At 43.8% G+C, this 18,091-nt stretch overlaps 1 protein-coding gene across 2 annotated transcripts in view; it reads left to right on the forward strand.

Moving 5' to 3' along the window:
- The window catches only part of LOC102175315 (carbonic anhydrase 13), a 39,145-nt gene that overhangs the window by 7,899 nt on the left and 13,155 nt on the right, over positions 1 to 18,091 (forward strand). The window contains exons 3-6 of one of the 2 annotated variants that reach the window (XM_018058173.1): positions 7,971 to 8,089; positions 14,636 to 14,731; positions 15,997 to 16,059; positions 16,577 to 16,732. In XM_018058173.1, coding sequence (XP_017913662.1) covers positions 7,971 to 8,089; positions 14,636 to 14,731; positions 15,997 to 16,059; positions 16,577 to 16,732 — 434 coding nt within the window. The remainder of the gene's footprint in view (positions 1 to 7,970; positions 8,090 to 14,635; positions 14,732 to 15,996; positions 16,060 to 16,576; positions 16,733 to 18,091) is intronic. The other variant, XM_018058174.1, reaches the window with a different exon arrangement.

Below are 18,091 nucleotides of genomic sequence, written 5' to 3' on the forward strand. Positions count from 1 at the left end.
CAACTCATTCTGGTATTCTTGCCACGAGATCCTCATGGACAGTATGAAAAGGCAAAAAGATAGGACACCGACGATGAGCTGCCCAGGTTGGAAAGTGTTCAGTATGCTACTGGGAGGAGTGGAGGGCAATTACTACTAACAGCTCCAGAAAGAATGAGGCGGATGGGCCAAGGGGAAATGATGCTTACTCATGGATGTGTCGGGGGGGTAAAAGTAAAGTCTGATTCTGCAAAGAACAGTACTGCATTGGAATCTGGAATGTTAGATCCATGAATCAAGGTAAACTGGAAGTGGTCAGGTAGGAGATGGTAAGAGTGAACATCGACATGTTAGGAATCAGTGAACTAAAATGAACGAGAAATGGAAAATTTAATTCAGATGACCATTATATCTACCACTGTGGGCAAGAATCCCTTAGAAGAAATGGAGTAGCCATCATAGTCAACAGATGAATCTAAGAAGCAGTACTTGGGTGAAGTCTCAAAAACAACAGAATGATCTCGGTTAACTTCTAAGGCAAACCATTCAGAATCACAGTATCCAAGTCTATGCCCCAGCCATTGATGCTGAAGAAACTGAAGTTGACCAGTTTTATGAAGACTTACAAGACCTTCTAGATCTAACACCCAAAAAGATGTTCATCATAGGGGATTGGAATGCAAAAGTAGGAAGTCACGAGATACCCAGCATAACAGGCAAGTTTGGCCTTGAAGCAGGGCAAAGACTAAGAGTTTTGTCAAGAGAACATGCTGGTCATAGCAAATGCCCTTTTCCAAAACACAAGAGATGACTCTACACATCACCAGATGGTCAATACTGAAATCAGACTGATTATGTTCTTTGCAGCTGAAGATGGAGAAGCTCTATGTAGTTAGTTAAAAAAAAGGGAGAGAGACTTTGAGCTGACCATGGGTCAGGTCATGAGCTTATTGCCGAATAGAGACTTAAGTTGAAGGAAGACCTAGGGAAAATGACTAGGTCATTCAGGTATGACCTAAATCAAATCCCTTATGATTTTACAATGGAGATGATGGATCGATTCAAGGGATTAGATCTGGCAGACAGACTGCCTGAAGAACTATGGACAGAGGTTTGTGACATTGTACAGGAAGCAGTGACCAAAACCATCCCCAAGGAAGAGAAATACAAGAAGGCAAAGAGGTTGTCTGAGAAGGCTTTACAAATAGCTGAGAAAAGAAGAGAATCAAAAAGCAAGGGAGAAACTCGGCCAACTGAAGGCAGAGTTCCAGAGAATAGGAAAGAGAAATAAGAAGGCCTTCTTAAATGAACAATGAAAAAAAAAAACAGGGGAAAATAACAGAATGGGAAAGATCAGCGATCTCTTAAAAAAAAATTGGAACTATCAAGGGAACATTATATGCAACGATGGGCATGATAAAGAATAGAAATGGTAAGAACCTAACAGAAACAGAAGAGATTAAAAAGAGGTGGCAAGAATAAACAGAAGAACTGTACAAAAAAGATCTTAAGGACCCGGACAACCACGATGGTGTGCTCACTCACCTAGAGCAGGACATCCTGAAGTGTGAAGTCAAGTGGGCCTTAGGAAGCATCACTATGAACAAAGCTAGTGGAGGTGATGGAATTCCAACTGAGCTATTTCAAATCCTAAAGATGATGCTGTAGAGTGCTGCACTCAATATGTCAGCAAATTTGGAAAACTCAGCAGTGGCCACAGGACTGGAAAAGGTCAGTTTTCATTCTAATCCCCAAGAGTAGCAATGCCAAAGAATGTTCAAACTACCGTACAGTTGCACTCACTTCACATATTAGCAAAGTTATGCTCAAAATCTTTCAAGTTAGGCTTCAGCAGTACGTGAACTGTGAAATTCCAGATGTACAAGCTAGATTTAGAAAAGGCAGAGGAACCAGAGATCAAATTGTCAGCATTCACTGGACCATCAAGAAAGCAAGGGAGTTCCAGAAAAACAGCTGCTTTTGCTTCATTAACTATGCTAAAGACTGACTGTGTGGATCACAACAAACTGTGGAAAATTCTTAAAGAGATGGGAACACCAGGCCATCTTACTTACCTCCTAAGAATCCTGTGTGCAGGTCAAGAAGCAGCAATTAGAACCAGACATGGAACAACAGGCTGGTTCCAAGTTGGGAAAGGAGTGCGTCAAGGCTGTATATTGTTGCTCTGCTTATTTAACTTACATGCAAAGTGCTGCAGTGCTGTGCTAAGTCGCTTCAGTCGTGTCCAGCTCTTTGCTATGGGCTGTAGCCTGTAAAGCTCCTCTGTCTGTGGGATTCTCCAGGCAAGAATACTGGAGTGGGTTGCCATGCCCTCCTCCTAGGGATCTTCCTGAAACAGGGATCGAAGCCACATCTCCTGTGTTGGCAGGTGGGTTCTTTATCACTAGCACCACCTGGGAAGCTCTATTTGTAAAGTACATCATGCAAAATGCCGGGCTGGATGAATCACAAGCTGGTGTTACGATTGACGACTGACGGGAGAAATATCAACAACCTCAGATACGCAGATGACACCACTCTATTAGCAGAAAGGGAAGAGGAACTAACGAGCCTCTTGATGAGGGTGAAGGAGGAGAGTGAAAAAGGAGGCTTGAAACTCAAAAGAAAACTAAGATCATGGCATCCAGTCCCATCAGCTCATGGAAAATAGAAGGGGAAAAAGTGGAAGCAGTGACAGATTTTGTTTTCTTGGGCTCCAAAATCACTGCAGTCGGTAACTGCAACCATGAAATTAAGAGACAGCTGTTTCCTGGTGACTCAGACGGTAAAGCATCTGTCTGCAATGCGGGAGACCTGGGTTCGATCCCTGGGTCGGGAAGATCCTCTGGAGAAGGAAATGGCAATCCACTCCAGTACTATTGCCTGGAAAATCCCATGGACAGAGGAGCCTGGTGGGCTACAGTCCATGGGGTCACAAAGAGTTGGACACGACTGAGCGACTTCACTTCACTTTCACTTTGTTTGATGGAAGGCCAGCTATGACCAGCATAGACAGTGTATCATAAAGCAGAGACATCAGTTTGCTGACAAGAGTCTGTCTAGTCAAGGCTATGGTTTTTCCACTGGTCATGTATGGATGTGAGAGTTGTACCACGAAGAGAGCAGGGCCTTGAAGAATTGATGCTTTTGAACTGTGGTGCTGGAGAAGACTCTTGAGAGGCTCTTGGACTGCAAGGAGATCCAACCAGTCCATCCTAAAGGAGGTCAGTCCTGGGTGTTCATTGGAAGGACTGATGCTGAAGCTGAAGCTCCAGTACTTTGGCCACTTCATTTGAAGAGTTGACTCATTGGAAAAGACTCTGATGCTGGGAGGGACTGGGGGCAGGAGGAGAAGGGGACGACAGAGGATGAGATGGCCGGATGGCATCACTGACTCAATGGATGTGAGTCTGAGTGAAGTCCGGGAGATGGTGATGGACAGGGAGGCCTGGCGTGCTGCGATTCCTGGGGTCGCAAAGAATCAGACATGGCTGAGCAACTGAACAACAAAGGAATACCAGTCACTTGATGGATTCAGTGGTTGTAGTTTAATTTTGTAGCTCTAAAAATTGTCAGTTTCTCAGTTATAATCCTGTTAACTAGTTCTAGGTAACTGCCCGAAGTTAACCAAGTGTACAGGATCTCAAATCACACATCAAAAAAGAAGAATCAGGAGCAGTTAAGGGGCGTGCGAGCGCACCTTAGCCATGCTCCCCACCCCCTTCCCAGCCAAGATACAGAGATGGCGCTGCTCACGTGTCCTTACCCCGAGCACAGTTGCTGGCCCACTGTAAGCTCTTAAGGGTTGCTGTACGAATGAGTGAGCGGAGAGTAAGTTGACGTGCGTGTGCTCAGAGGAGAGGAAGCCAGACTAGTGAAGACTTCCTGGATCAAAGAATTCAAGCCCCAGCCGCTGGAACCGTTCCTGTCTCCTCTCTTTCTCTCTCTTGCTATAATCCCGGCGGATTTGTGCTGTTTCCTCTTTTCCTAGATTCCAACCAAAACATAGGTGTGCTGTTCATTTACTCTTACTTCAGAGAGCTGTTCGCCCCACCATGATCAGGAGACGGCACTCATTAGATTCACCAAGTCCTAAGACTGTGCTCTTTAGCGGCGCCCAGGCTGCTTCAGTAGCATCCGTATGAACTGAAGGTTGTGAAGGAGCGCTTCTCTTGCTTACTTTATGATGCTCACTGACCCAGGCACTGTCATCCACACTGGTTATCCAGGAGAATGAGGCCAGTTCTGCTCTCAGGGGGTTTGTATCCTAGCGAGATAGACGGTAAATGCGTGGACAGACAAGTATTTCAATTTTAAAATTAATTTTTTAAAAATTTTGTTTTGCCAGCCTTGCTTATCATTTTGGGCAACTGACTACCATGTGCTAACAATTTTAAAAAGTTAAGTTCAACTGAGTAACGCGGACGTTTCTGGTTGGTCTTTGCAGCATAGAGCAAATGACTGATATTTACTAAGGTATTACAATTTCCCAAACTTTAAAATTAACCCTGCTTTCTTAATTGGTGTAGACCTCTTATTGAGTTTTACTTGAAATAGTTTTTAAAAATCTCATTGGAGGCATATATACATATATGAGGCTTCCCTGGTAGCTCAGATGGTAAAGAATCTGTAATGTGGGAGACCTGGGTTTGATCCCTGGGTCTGGAAGATCCCCTGGAGATCATATATATATATATATGATTTGGGTGAAATAATTGCTAATTTTCAAATTTAAGATGGCAACAATATATATTTATTAATCTAGGTTGAAAAGTAAGATGAATAATTTGACTTTTGCAAACACTAAATCATCTTCATTAAAAAACAGTTTTTGTCACCATTATTCATTTTATAGCATTGTTTAGCTGTTTTTTTATAGACCATCTCAACACTTGTGATGAGCCTTGGTATTTGGACTCATTTTTTCCCACTCTGTGTTTCTTCGGTAGAGTACTGCTCCTCGAGAATGGTCTTCGTGATTAGACATTTGCTGATCATAGTCCCAGGTTGGACATTTTAATCGAAACAAAGTCCTGATACGTAAAGAGTAAGGCAGTCTCCATTGCTTAACTAAGCAGAGTTGTGCTAATCTGGCTTTTAAACCCTGGATTCAGAGCAAGCTTTCAAGAGATCACCCAGTGTTCTTGGACATTCCCTAATAACGTGTGTGTGACTTTTATATCACTGTCTTATCTTGAGCCAGCTTGTTTGCATCTTCTTCCAAAGTTAATTCTGCGTTGATCCCTCAGGCTCTCTAATCTGGTTTTTATATGTGAAGGAATGACTTCATGGTTCAGCTCAGACCTTCTTATGCAACAGCAAGGGAAAAGAGACAATAGGAGTGTTGGTTTCTTTCTGTTTGAAATGCCACCACATCCATGCTGTACGGAGTCACTTAGGGAAATGTGCCTTTTAGACTAATTTATCTGTGAACCATCCTTGAAACTGTTTGTCTACATACAAATGAAATATTTGATTCATCCCTTCATCAAATACTTACTCCTCTGTGATGGTTACCCCACTAGGTGGGGGTGCGGCAGGGATCCCAGCAGACAGTCTGTCTTCCTGTCCAGTGGGAGGCGAAACTACAATTTTCTCTTTGTGTCAGAGTAACAGAAGAGTGAGCTCTAGAGTTTGGTGTAAGTGGTTCTCTCTTCCCTTCTGTTTTTCAGAGGTCTCTTTATCTGTCTTAAGGAAATCTGGACATAAATGAATCTAAAGGAAGTCCCAACCATTCAGTCTCACAAAAGATTTTATTACATGTGCCCCCGATTTGTTTTTCCTTAGGCAGTTTTGGGGATCATAGAAGTTAAAGAACATTCAGTCCAATCTCCTAATTAAAAATAGTCAAACAATTACAGACATAGACAAGAGCTGAAGCCCATAGATGCTTAAGTGAGTTTTGAAAGATGGCACAGTTTAGTTGCTGAGCTGAGAGTATTCCTTGATCTTAATCACCAACTCTTAATCACTGGTGTTCAACTTCAGCTGAGTCAAACTAAGCAAAGGAGAAATGAATTCACTTGTACTGGTCAATACGGATGGAGTCTGGATCATTCTTTCACCTACAGAATAGCTGGGAGAGGAGTGTGCCTTAGGCAAATGTATTACCTTGTCTTTCTTTTTTTAATGTTGATATTTATTTATTCTAACTGGAGGATAATCAAAATATTATGATTTTTTTTGCCATACATCAGAATGAATCGGCCGTAGGTATACACGTGTCCCTTCCCTCCTGGTTGTGCCAGAGCACCAGCTTTGGGTGCCCTGCTTCTTGCACTGAACTCACGCTGGTTATCTGCTTTACATATGGTAATGTGTGTTTCAATGCTCTACTCTCAAATCATCCCACCCTCTCCTCCCACTGAGTCCAAAAGTCTGTTCTTTACCTCTGTGTCTTTTTTTTTGCTGCCCTGCATGTAGGATCGTCGATACCATCTTTCTAGATTCCATATATATGTGTTACTGCTGCTGCTGCTAAGTCGCTTCAGTCGTGTCCGACTCTGTGCAATCCCATAGACGACAGCCCACTGGGCTCCCCCGTCCCTGGGGTTCTCCAGGCAAGAACACTGGAGTGGGTTGCCATTTCCTTCTCCAGTGCATGAAAGTGAAAAGTGAAAGTGAAGTCGCTCAGTCGTGCCCCACTCTTAGCGACCCCATGGACTGCAGCCCACCAGGCTCCTCCGTCCATGGGATTTTCCAGGCAAGAGTACTGGAATGGGGTGCCATTGCCTTCTCCAATATATGTGTTAATATACAGTATTTGTTTTTCTCTTTCTGACTTACTTCACTCTGTATAATTGTTTTGTCTTTTATTTCTTGTTGTTTGTAGAAAACTTTATGATGTTGCTTAACATCTTTAGCTGCTTATATGAGGTAGCTCATTCTTGATGAGTTTTGAGATATATATGTATATATGTTTCTTCTGAAGAGGAGGGTCATTTAAATTAAACTACTGTTTAAGGCTGCACCTCACCGATCCACAGTCAAGCCTATTGGTGTTGATGAGAGATTAGTCGTGCTTTTGATATAATCAGCCTACCTTGCTTTCTTATCCTCACATATCCTTTGAAGATTCGCCCAATAAAGATTAATTGGGAGGAGACAGTTTAGGACTGTTTTCTATTAAGAAGCTTATACTTAAGATATGATTCTGTTGGCATGGTTTTAGAGATCATATGTGTTGAGGCAAAGGACTAAAATATACTCTGCCAAAGTGACAAAGATGTGATGGATTAATTTAAAAGAGTTAATTTTGTTTTGTATTTCATGTTTCTCCGAGAGGATGGGATTCAAGTATAGAAGATGTGCTTACTTTGCCAGTTTCTGTAGTGATCGTAACCACAGTGAAAAAGCAGTCACAGCTAACGTGTCTGGCTTGCTGCCTCTCTGCCAGGCGGTGATAAGTGCTCTGCCTCTAATTTTTGTTCTGTTTTCACAGCAACATTAGGAGGAGATATACTATTCTTGAAGTTATAGACAGAAAAGCTGAGGTTTGCAAAACTAGAGGGTGTGTGCAAGACGACCCAGTAAATAGAGTGTGAGCCCAGGTCTTCTAACACTGAGGCCTGTTCTCGGACTGGAATGCTGGGCTGGTCTCCCGAGTTCAAGGTGGGCCTCTTTGCAGTTCACATTCTTATTTAGAGAGGCTGACCACCTCCATTTCACAGAGCAATTCTTTACCTCTATGAACTCCCAGTTTTTCTACTTTCTAACCAGCCTGTCTGTTTCCCAGACATCCGATTTCCCAGATATTCTGTAAAAATCTATTGTGGATTCTCTAACCTTTTAAAACACTTGGTTTTACTCCTTGCATACCTGAAAGTTGTATTCTTGCCAGCAAACTGAATGACACATTTATAAAAGAAATCCCTTGGAGGACACGGAGATGTTGAATGATCCAGGGCGATGCTGTGGCTTGTGGACAGGTTATTTACATGTGTTTTTTTTTTTTTTTTCTTGCTAACAATTTAAACTGTATTGATGTGTAGTTCTGCGTGGGGGCCCCCTCACTGGAAGCTACAGGTTACGGCAGTTTCACCTTCACTGGGGGTCTGCTGATGATCACGGCTCTGAGCACGTGGTGGACGGCGTGAGATATGCTGCAGAGGTGAGTCAGCCGCCATGCATTCGTGGCTCAGAGTTTCTCCCTTCTGTTTTAATTTGATTTTTACTTCCTATTGGAATATAGTTAATTTACAAAGTCATGTTACTTTCAGGCGTACAGCAAAGTGATTCAGTTACGCATGTGCATATATCTGTTCTTTTCCAGATTCTTTTCCATGTAGGTTATTGCAGAGCATTGAGTAGAGTTCCTTGTGCTATACAGTAGGTCCTTATCATTTTTAAAAAATTTTATGGGAGTACAGTTGTTCTAGGGTGCTGTCAGTTTCAGGTGGTTCAGTTATACATATTCACGGAGCTTGTCTTTGTGATGGGATTTAAGGGACGCATGAGACAACTCTCTTTACACCAGATTCGTTTATCTCAGTGGCTGAAATTGCTTTATTGTGTCAGTATGAGAGTTTATCAACATGAGAGCCACAAATTTGCCCCTTCTGAGCCTTAAAGCTTAGGGTTATTGTGCCCAGTTTAGAAATGGATAAACTGCAGACAGATTAAGTGGAAGGAAGGGAAAGAAACATTTGTTTCAGGCCCAACTGTGTACACACATGTAAAGTCCATATTATAAAGTTAATTGTAAATGGCAAAATTCCTCTAGGGACAAAAAGTAAAGTCACAAACTCTCCTGAACTCTACCTTACCTCTACAACCCCAAGTATTAAAAAGTAGTCTCTGTTAATTCTTCAAGTCCTTAGTAAAGTAGAACAGGATGAAGTGTTCATTGCCTTGTTTTTTTCCACTGGGGAGTTACTTCTTTTCCTTATACCTGATATTCATTAATTATATTCTGCTTTTTCTAATCCTCTGGTTAAAGGATAAAGCATAATATTCTTCAAGTTTTAACATAGTTAAATATTGCTAACACCTAGTTTTACCATGAGATGCAAGTGAATCATTGTAGGATTCAACCAAAGCTACTTAAGTGAAAATATATAATGTGTCCTGTGAGTCATCTCAGCAAGACAGAGCAATGTTACCAGGCAGGTTCAATTTTTCTTCATTTTTCTCTTAATCACTGAGTTGTGGAGTTGAGATATGCTTTCATAGCCCTGCTGATGAGAGAGATTCAGATTCAGATTTCTTTCCAGTTTTCTTTTTCCATTGTGTGTACAGCTGCTCTCTGAAGCCATCAATCAAAGCGTCCTTTTTACCTACTAAAGCACTTTTGTTTGAGGCCGAGTGCTTAGGGTATGTGACCTGCCCTGTCCCTGGGCTGGAGGAATAAGATCTACGTCTAAAATGGACCAAAAGAAAAAAAAAAAAAAAATGCCAGGAATGTGGAAAGTGGGACTCCTGAATCTGTATGGCATCTCAGTTTATATCACCTACTGAATAGTTTTCGTGTTTGCTTCCTAGAGTTTTGTGTTCTAAATGTGACATCTTGTTCTAAATCTCAGGAGCTTTGCGGGGATTGAGAGCTGGCTTTGGGTCACTGTCTTTCAACTTTCCTAATCACTTAGGCAAGCCAGTCGCCTTGCTTTATGGTTACGCCTTCTAGCCTCCTCCACTTGAAAGCACACTCTGAGAGAGGCTGACTGCGAGCTGGCAAGTGGCCTCCTGCAAAGGGCCCTCAGATACTGCAGCCCGCCAGCGGCTCACAGTCCTGACTTGCAGAGCAACGGCCATCTTCTTAGGTGTTCCTTCTTGACGAGGCTGAAGCTTTGACTGGAATTTCCTGCTGTTCTTAGTGTGTATTTCAGGCTGTTTATCATGCGCTCATTCATTCATTCTTTTGAGATCCTAGCCTGTCCCCGGTCGGGGCCCGCTTACCCTTGCTCATCACGAAGGGAGTACTAGGAATGAGGAGGGGTGGTCAGCGAGCACTTCCTCCTGGGAGAGGTTTCTAACCGCAGGCCTGAAGGAGGAGCAGGAGTGAGCCAGGCAACGCGGAGAGGGAGCTGCAGAGACTCGTGCCTGAGCACTCGGGGCGGGGAACAGTATCACCTATCGTCACACATTCGAGGAACAGAATGGCCGGTGTGGATGGAGCATGAGGAACAAAGCGGGGGTTGTCAGGGGTGAAGTCGGGGAGGCCGGAGGGGCCTGATCGTTCGCAGGTGAATCGTGTACCTATCACAAACACTTTCAGTGCAGCGGGAAGCCGCTGGCTGTCTTTGAATCAAGAAGTGATCATCTTTGTGCTTTAAAAATACCAATTTAAGCTACAGTTTGAAAACGGATTGGGTTGAAGCAGGGGTGGGTCAAGGGAGTCAGTGGGGAGGCTTTGGGGGCAGTTCCAGGGAATAGAAGAGGGTGCCCTTGGAGCGTTGGCCGGCGGAAGTGCTGCTTCCTTGGGGTTTGGTGATTGATCGGAGGCGAGGGGGGGTGGGGTGGGGCGAGGAGGACTCAGTGTTTCTGGCGAGAGACAGGAAGGCTACTGGAGGGAGGGGCGGTCTGGGTCAGACCTCGGGGTCGGGGGTGTTCGGGGTCGAGAGTAAACAAGTAGATAAATCGTACGCGGTAAGGTCTGTCACAGGAACACCGCCATGTGATCTGGTGGAGTGACTGGGTGCTTACGGAGGGCCTCTTTGGGATGACCTGTGATCATTTTTGAGACTGAATGGCCGGAAGAAGCCACCTGGAGGAGATCCAGGGAGATCTTTCTAGTGACTGGGAATAGCCGGTACAAAGGCTCTCAGGCAAACGATGAGGTTGGCATGTTCAAGAAGAGAGACCTTGGCTTCCAGGATTGGAACGAACGAGAGAAGTTTTAAGTCGTGTCCCGAAGAGGCCACAGGGACCACGCCGCATCGGGCTTTGGGGGCTTGGCAGACAGTTTGCAGCTTATCTCTGTGTAGCAGGACCAATCCATGGAGGGTTTCAAGTAGGGCAATGGCATATTCTGGTTTATATTTTATAAAATATAGCTAGCTGTTCTGTGGCGAAGAGGTTGGGCAAACGTGGAGGAAGCAGGGAGACAGACTAGAAGGCTGTGAACGTGTTCACGTGCGCAATGATGGTGACTTGTGTCATGGGGTAGTGGAGGTGAAGAGTTAAACAGGTGCGGAGTATGTTTGGGAAGTAAAATCCCTGCGACCTGTCCAGGAGAAGGGCGTCAAGACTGAAGGAAAGAAAAAGAGAACTCAAGCCAAAAGACTCAAGTCTTTTGGCTTGAGCAGCTGTGAGGATGGTTCTGCTTTTGCTGAGATGGGAAAGTTCAGGGAGGAGCAGGCTGAGACAAGAATTAACTGCTGGGATGTGTTATTTTGGAGATGCCTCGGGCTTACCTTCCCAGGTGGCTCAGTGATAAAGAATCCACCTGCCAGTACGGGAGACTTAAGAGACGGGTTTGATCCCTGGGTGGGGAAGTTCCCTTGGAGAAGGAAATAGCAAGCCCCTCCAGTATTCTTGCCTGGAGAATCCCAGGGATGGCGGAGACTGGCAGGCTACAGTTCATGGGGTCACAAAGAGTTGGACGTGATTTAGCAGCTAAACATCGACAACATAGATATTCCAGGCTCGCCTTCAAGTAGGGTACTGGATACAGACCTGAGTCTAAAGAAGAGGTCAGACCTGCCGACGGAGGCATTTGGGAGTCATTTGCATTTGGTTTCAGTTCAAAAGTATCCCTTTGTGCTTGGTTATAGAAGTGATTCCAAAGAGTTTCCTTAGTTTTTCCAGCTACTTTTGTACCTAACTTCAGAATTATCATCAAGTTGTATCCTCTTAAAAAATAAAAATATGAAGAAAAAAATGAAAGGGAAAACCATTTAAAGCTGTGAGTGAAAAATCACTCAGTCGGGTCTGACTCTTTGTGACCCCATGGACTATACAGTCCATGGAATTCTCCTTTTCCTTTTCCTTCTCCAGGGGATCTTCCCAACCCAGGCGGATTCCTTGCCAGCTGAGTCACAAGGGAAGCCCTTTAAGGCTGTAACCTATATAAAAAGTTTAATTTGGAGCCTAATCTAATGATTTGTGACATTACAGAGATTAAAATAATCTAAATCATGGAAGACTTTATCTCGAGTTGCATACCTATTAATAAAAAAGCAGGCTAAAAGTCCATTGCATATTTAGAACTTTATCTGATTATAATTTATACCAAATATATGATAAGCAGATTAACTATGTAGTTGATAGTAAAATTATGATTTCAACATTAATGGGGACTTTCAGCATAATGAGCTCATTTTATGTATCAGTAGTATGCAATTTAAAAACACTAAAGTTGAATAATGCTGTTATTTAGAAACTGCTTTTCAATAGAGGAGAGTCTTATTTCCATTTATACATCAGCTGCGATGACTTTTTGTCATTCAGTTCAAATCACTGTGGCTGTCACTGTTCGGAAATGTGCGTTTGTTACTTGTTTGAAGTTTAGTTCATATATGAATGCTAATAAAAGTTGCGTCAGTTCCCCTTAGGTGACACTTCCAGTTAAGCAAGGTGTGTGGGAGCGAGAAGGACTCGTTTAAAAGAACAAAAGATTTTTCTTGCTTTAGTTTCCCATAGTATTTCAAATACTTGTTGCTTTTTAACCAGTGGAAAGATGATAGATGGGTTAACATCTCCTTAGTGGCACATTCCTTTTCTAGCCCTTTGGGGTTGTGAACCTCAAGAGGGCATTTCACATCTGTCTGTCTCTTTGCTCTCATCTCTTACCAAGTGAACTGCTGTGTTGCCTTGGAGCCGTTTCAAGCAGCTTCAGCGTACCTGCCTGCCCCTCCCTCCCTGTGGAACAGCGTTGCTCTCCTGTGAGCCAGATGAATTTTGTTTCCTCATCCAATGCTTTCAGGTGCTTTGCGCTTCCCCCTGACTACCTCAAATCAGCATGAAACATGGCACCGCAAGAATCCGCCCTGTGTTATCTGTCTGGGTATTCCAGTCTTCCTTGATTGTTTCTGGATGGTGCACTATTTTAAAGTTTTTACAGTTCACAGTTGAGGAGAATTCTTATTTATCTTATAATCTTCCCATATTAGTTGCCTGTAAGATGGGAAGTTATGTTTAAAGGAATGGCTAAAACCATTCCATTGGTGGTACTAAATCCTCTCTGTAACAGCTAGAAGGGTGATCTGTGCAAGAAACCCTTCACAGGCGTTTCCTCCCTGAGCGCCAGAAGGGCTCCTTTGATGGAGGTCTTACCTGAAGCCCGTCCTTCAGGGATGGTCCTTGCTGAGCAGGGCCGAGCTGTGACCTAGGCCGATCAGGTGGGTGCCTTGCGGTCCCCTGGCTTCTGCCTCCGTTTGTCCTTCCCTTAGCCAGGAATGAAGATCCTCCAGGAAGGATTTTCCGCCTTGCTGTCACTCTACAACCCTTCACACTTGTTTGTGAGTTGGGGATTCTGCATTGCGTCCCAGATGGGACATGGAGCACACCTCTGGAGCTTGCAGTCAGCCGCTACTGTGGGAGAGCTGGACGCGGGTGAAGCCTGTCTGCTAGAGCGCCAGGCCCTCCACCTGCTTGTCTCCCTGATTTTCCTTTTCCCCTCGTCAGTGGCAGCAGCTGCCTCTCATTTTCTTCCTGAGATGCCTTTGTTTGGCATACCCTGAGGCCTCTTTTTCCTGTTAAAACTTCCTCTCAGCAAAGAATTTGAACATTCATAGAAAGTAGAATATATGTAACTATTGCTAAAAACAATTATTCTTAAGGTGAATTTGCGTTTTCAAGGCATAAATAGTCTTAAATGTTTAAGACTTAAAACTTTTCAAGGACAATTGAGCACTGCCCTTAGCAGCAGGATTGTGCCCGATTACCTTCTGTTGGGGGGTTGACTTCCCCACCCATCCGTGAGCGTGAGCTTGTGTGCTGGACTCAGCGTGAGCTTGTGTGCTGGACTCAGCCGCCAGCCGCCAACAATAATATCTGGGGGGGGTCTGACCGAAGGCTGCACAATTGCAGTTCTGTCTGTGGACGTAGGTGTTTTGAACCGTGGTGCTGGAGAAGACTCTTGAAAGTCCCTTGGACTGCAAGGAGATCCAACCAGTCTATCCTAAAGGAGATCCGTCCTGGGTGTTCTTTGGAGGGACTGATACTGAAGCTGAAACTCCAATACTTTGGCCACCTGGTGTGAAGAACCGACTTACTGGAAAAGATCCTGATGCTGGGAAAGATTGAGGGCAGGAGGAGAAGGAGACGACAGAGGATGAGATGGTTGGATGGCCTCATCGACTCGATAGACATGGGTTTGGGTGAACTCCAGGAGTTGGTGATGAACAGGGAGGCCTGGTGTGCTGCAGTTCATGGGGTCACAAAGAGTCAGACATGACTGAGTGCCTGAACTGAACTGTGGACATGGGGGAGCCCCAAGTCTCTTGGGAGCAATGGTTGGAGATTTTTTGGGCTAGAGAGGCTTGGCAGGATGCTCTAGAACCTTCTATGATGTAGACCTCAGCACAGGACACCACAGACCAGCTAAGTGACAGGATCCTTCCCTTGTGTAGTTTTCAGACCAAAGTAAATAGGAGGATTCTGTCCAAGGTTCTCATGCATAGGACAGGAAGATATATATAAATGTTTTATTTGCATTTATGTTTTTAAAGGTGTTTAAAAAATAATGTTTGAATTATGTCTTGTTCCTCCCTTTCAGCTCCATGTTGTTCACTGGAATTCAGACAAATACCCCAGCTTTGTTGAGGCAGCTCATGAGCCAGATGGACTAGCTGTCTTGGGAATATTTTTACAGGTGAAAAAAATCCACTGGTTTCGTTTTGAATAACTAGTCAGTCGTGTTGGATAAAGAGTTTCATTGTGGAGTAGTCTACCACTTTTTACTCAATAATAGTAAACTTGTTCTAGGCTTGCAGTTTTCCTTTTGAAGTGAATGTTCACATTTTATATGTTAGTTTACTGTCCATCTAAGACTACCCTAGGAGGCTTGTCTTATGATTCATCTTATTGTCTGCAGATCAGTTTTATGTGAATAGCAAATGTAGCTGCGATAACAATAATATCAGAAGTATTACCTAACTGCAGAAGTGTTACGCTGATACCTTGAGAAGAAAATCTTTACGATAGGCTCTTCCTGATTGCTCAATATTTGGAGATACAGGTTAGGGTAAAGTTCAAGTTCCTGATTCTTGAAGCACTAGTTTGACCACTAGTTTATTATGGTTCATTATCCCAAACACATGATCAGTTTTAAAGATTTTGTTGTGTTCCCCTTTCTCTGGGATTCATATGAGGTAGACAGTGTCAGTGTCCTGATACCTGTGCAAAGGGCAGGGCGGCTCAACCCCCACTGCGCCAGATTCTTTAGGGTGTGCCCTCTCGTGATGCCAGCGGCTCTGCGTGTGGTGTAACTCGTTGCGCGGGGCTGGGGGGAGCCGGGGGCAGAGCGGAGACCAGCGTGCACAGCAGCAGCTCCTTTTGGTCCCCAGGTCTGGTGGTGGCCGTGAAGGCCAAGTGGGGAAAGGCATTATACTTGAACCCTGAATGACTTACCACCTTCAGATAACTCAGGACACCTCAAACAAAGGAAAATAAATAAATATATATTTTCTGAAGGCTTCTCCTCATGATGACAGTCTGTTGATTCAGAACCTCAAGTCATTTTAAGTGGAAAGTGGGAGATGTTTTCCTCTAATGTTTGATGTCACCAAGAATCAGGGTCTGAAAGTCACATCTAGTTAAACAGTGCAGGTGTTATGGAGGAGTTTCCTAAGCAAGGTTTCTCTCTAGAGAACCTGTACCCTAAACGTTCATAAAGCTGGAAGAATATGAAGCCATTACTTCCAGCTTTGGAATCAAAGGTATAGTTCAGCCAAGGAGCCCTGTAATAGTATCTTGTTGTTTAGATTTTTCTGGTGTGATACGGCTGGCAGGTGAAAAAGAGCCTCATTATAGAACAATCACTGCTTGTTCTGAGTTGACTTAGGGTTTAAAAAAAAAAAAATAGTGAATAAAATGAGTCAGACAGTAACCATTTCTTTTGCAATTTCATGTTTTCAGATTGGTGAACATAATCCCCAACTGCAAAAGATTACTGACATTTTGGATTCTATTAAAGAAAAGGTAAAATTAATTACTGTTTACCAGTGACTAATATGTTCCCTGTTTTCTCCTGAATTCTCTTATCTTCTGTTAGACTTTGACGTAGCATATGCTGCTGGCTTGAAAGCGGGTTTGAAACATCTTTGACCAATAGAGCGGAAGTAACATTGCCACTTATCTCTTGAAAATTATGAAGGGATCTGAAATTATCTAAAACAATAATGTAAAGTATTAAAATTTACATTAAATTTTATGTAAACTATCTAAAATTTCTAAAATTATCTGAAACAAATAATGTCAGGCCACTTACATTAAAAAGAAATCCAGTGCTGCTTAAATAAATCTAGGTGAGGCGCTAATTCACCTTCAGTTTTTAGAGTAAGGCAGATAGATTTTTTTGAAGACCTAACAGCAGATACTAAATCGTTCCATGAATTACAGAATTCCAGTGAAATAGCATTTCACAGATATTTATTTTTTTGAGGTCTGTGTAAAGCTTTCCCATTGTCATTTATGAGAATTCTCTTTTCTTCCTCAGGGTAAACAAACTCGGTTCACAAATTTCGACCCGGTATGTCTGCTTCCTCCATGCCGGGATTATTGGACGTATCCTGGCTCTCTTACGGTCCCACCTCTTCTGGAGAGCGTCACTTGGATCATTTTAAAGCAGCCCATAAACATCAGCTCTCAACAGGTACATCGCTTCCTCCACGCTGACCCTGATTCTCTAGAGGAGACTGGGCTGAATCTTGTGTGTGTGTGTGTGTGTGTTTCAAACCCTGCCCTTCGTTTCTGCTGTTATGAAGCCTGTGTTTTCCCTTCATTAGTCAGATGAGTGGTTGAACCCGGTGAGGTTTCTCTTCCTTTCTTATCTGACCTTCTATGATTAGGTTCTTTCTTTCCCAGTTCCTAGAAATGTGATGTGCAGACAGACACGGATGGACGTGCCGTGCCCCCTTAAGGGCTCTGCTCTTTCTTCTCCTGTGTGGTCCGAGGTATTAAAGGCCTGCGCGCGATACAAAAGGGAAAATCAGGAGCGAGTCTTCCTTCAAAGGGCGACATTCTCCTTTTTGACCTTGGTGCCTGGACCTGCTCCTCCTGCAGATTCCACGTTCAGAAACGAAACAGTGAGAACAGCCGTGGGCCCGGCACTCTGTACTTGCTAGATTGAGGAAATCCGTCTGATCTTTTGGCTTTTGTTGACAAAGCTATTGTGAAGCTGGCTGAGGGGCTTTAAAGCATTTGCCTAGAAGCTGTGGGTGGCCGCCTGAGCTCTTCCTGGGAACACATTTCCTCTCTCCTTCTGATCAGGCTCCCGGGTCGGTAGGCCCAACAGTCGGCAGGTTCAACTGTCTTTGATGCCTAGAGACTCCAGATAGAGCTGTGACCCCCATGGTGGTGGTGTAGTCACTCAGTCCAGTCCCGCTCTTCAAGACCCCATGGACTGTAGCCTGCAGGGCTCTTCTGTCCCTGGGGTTCTCTAGGCAAGAATACTGGAGTGGATTGCCGTGCCCTCCTCCAGGGGATCTTCCCGACCCAAGGGTCAAATCTGCATTTTCCGGGGAAGCCCACCATGGGACTGACCAGTCTGCCAGGTGGATGCTGTTTGCCTAATGGATTTGGTTTTGGCTTTGTTATTGTTTTCTTTTTCAAATTATATGCTGCGAAATCTTGGCAAGAACACAGCCTGGTAATTTTTGCAGCTAATGATGTACTCCCGTTGTGGGCTGGCCCACACACCTAACTGTTTCGTCCTTCCCCTAAGCAAAGACTAGAGTTTGTTCACCTTTACGAAGGTCACATCAGGTCACGTTTCCCCTTGTGGTGTTGAATCATCCAACTTCTGACCTTGTGTTTAGGATGAAAGCCAGAAAATAATCTGGCTCATACTTATTAAAACATTTTATAAAAATCTGGGTAGATAGCCAGAGCTTGACTGACATGGAAATCTTGTGGATTTTTTCCGTCATAAATAACATGAGTTGCATCATGGGAAAAATGACCTCTCATGGACTCAGCAGCTTTATTAATGCAGTTCATTTTTCTCCCCTTC

This window comes from Capra hircus, chromosome 14 (genome assembly GCF_001704415.2).
Source record: "Capra hircus breed San Clemente chromosome 14, ASM170441v1, whole genome shotgun sequence".
In the NCBI taxonomy this organism is placed as follows: Eukaryota; Metazoa; Chordata; class Mammalia; order Artiodactyla; family Bovidae; genus Capra; species Capra hircus.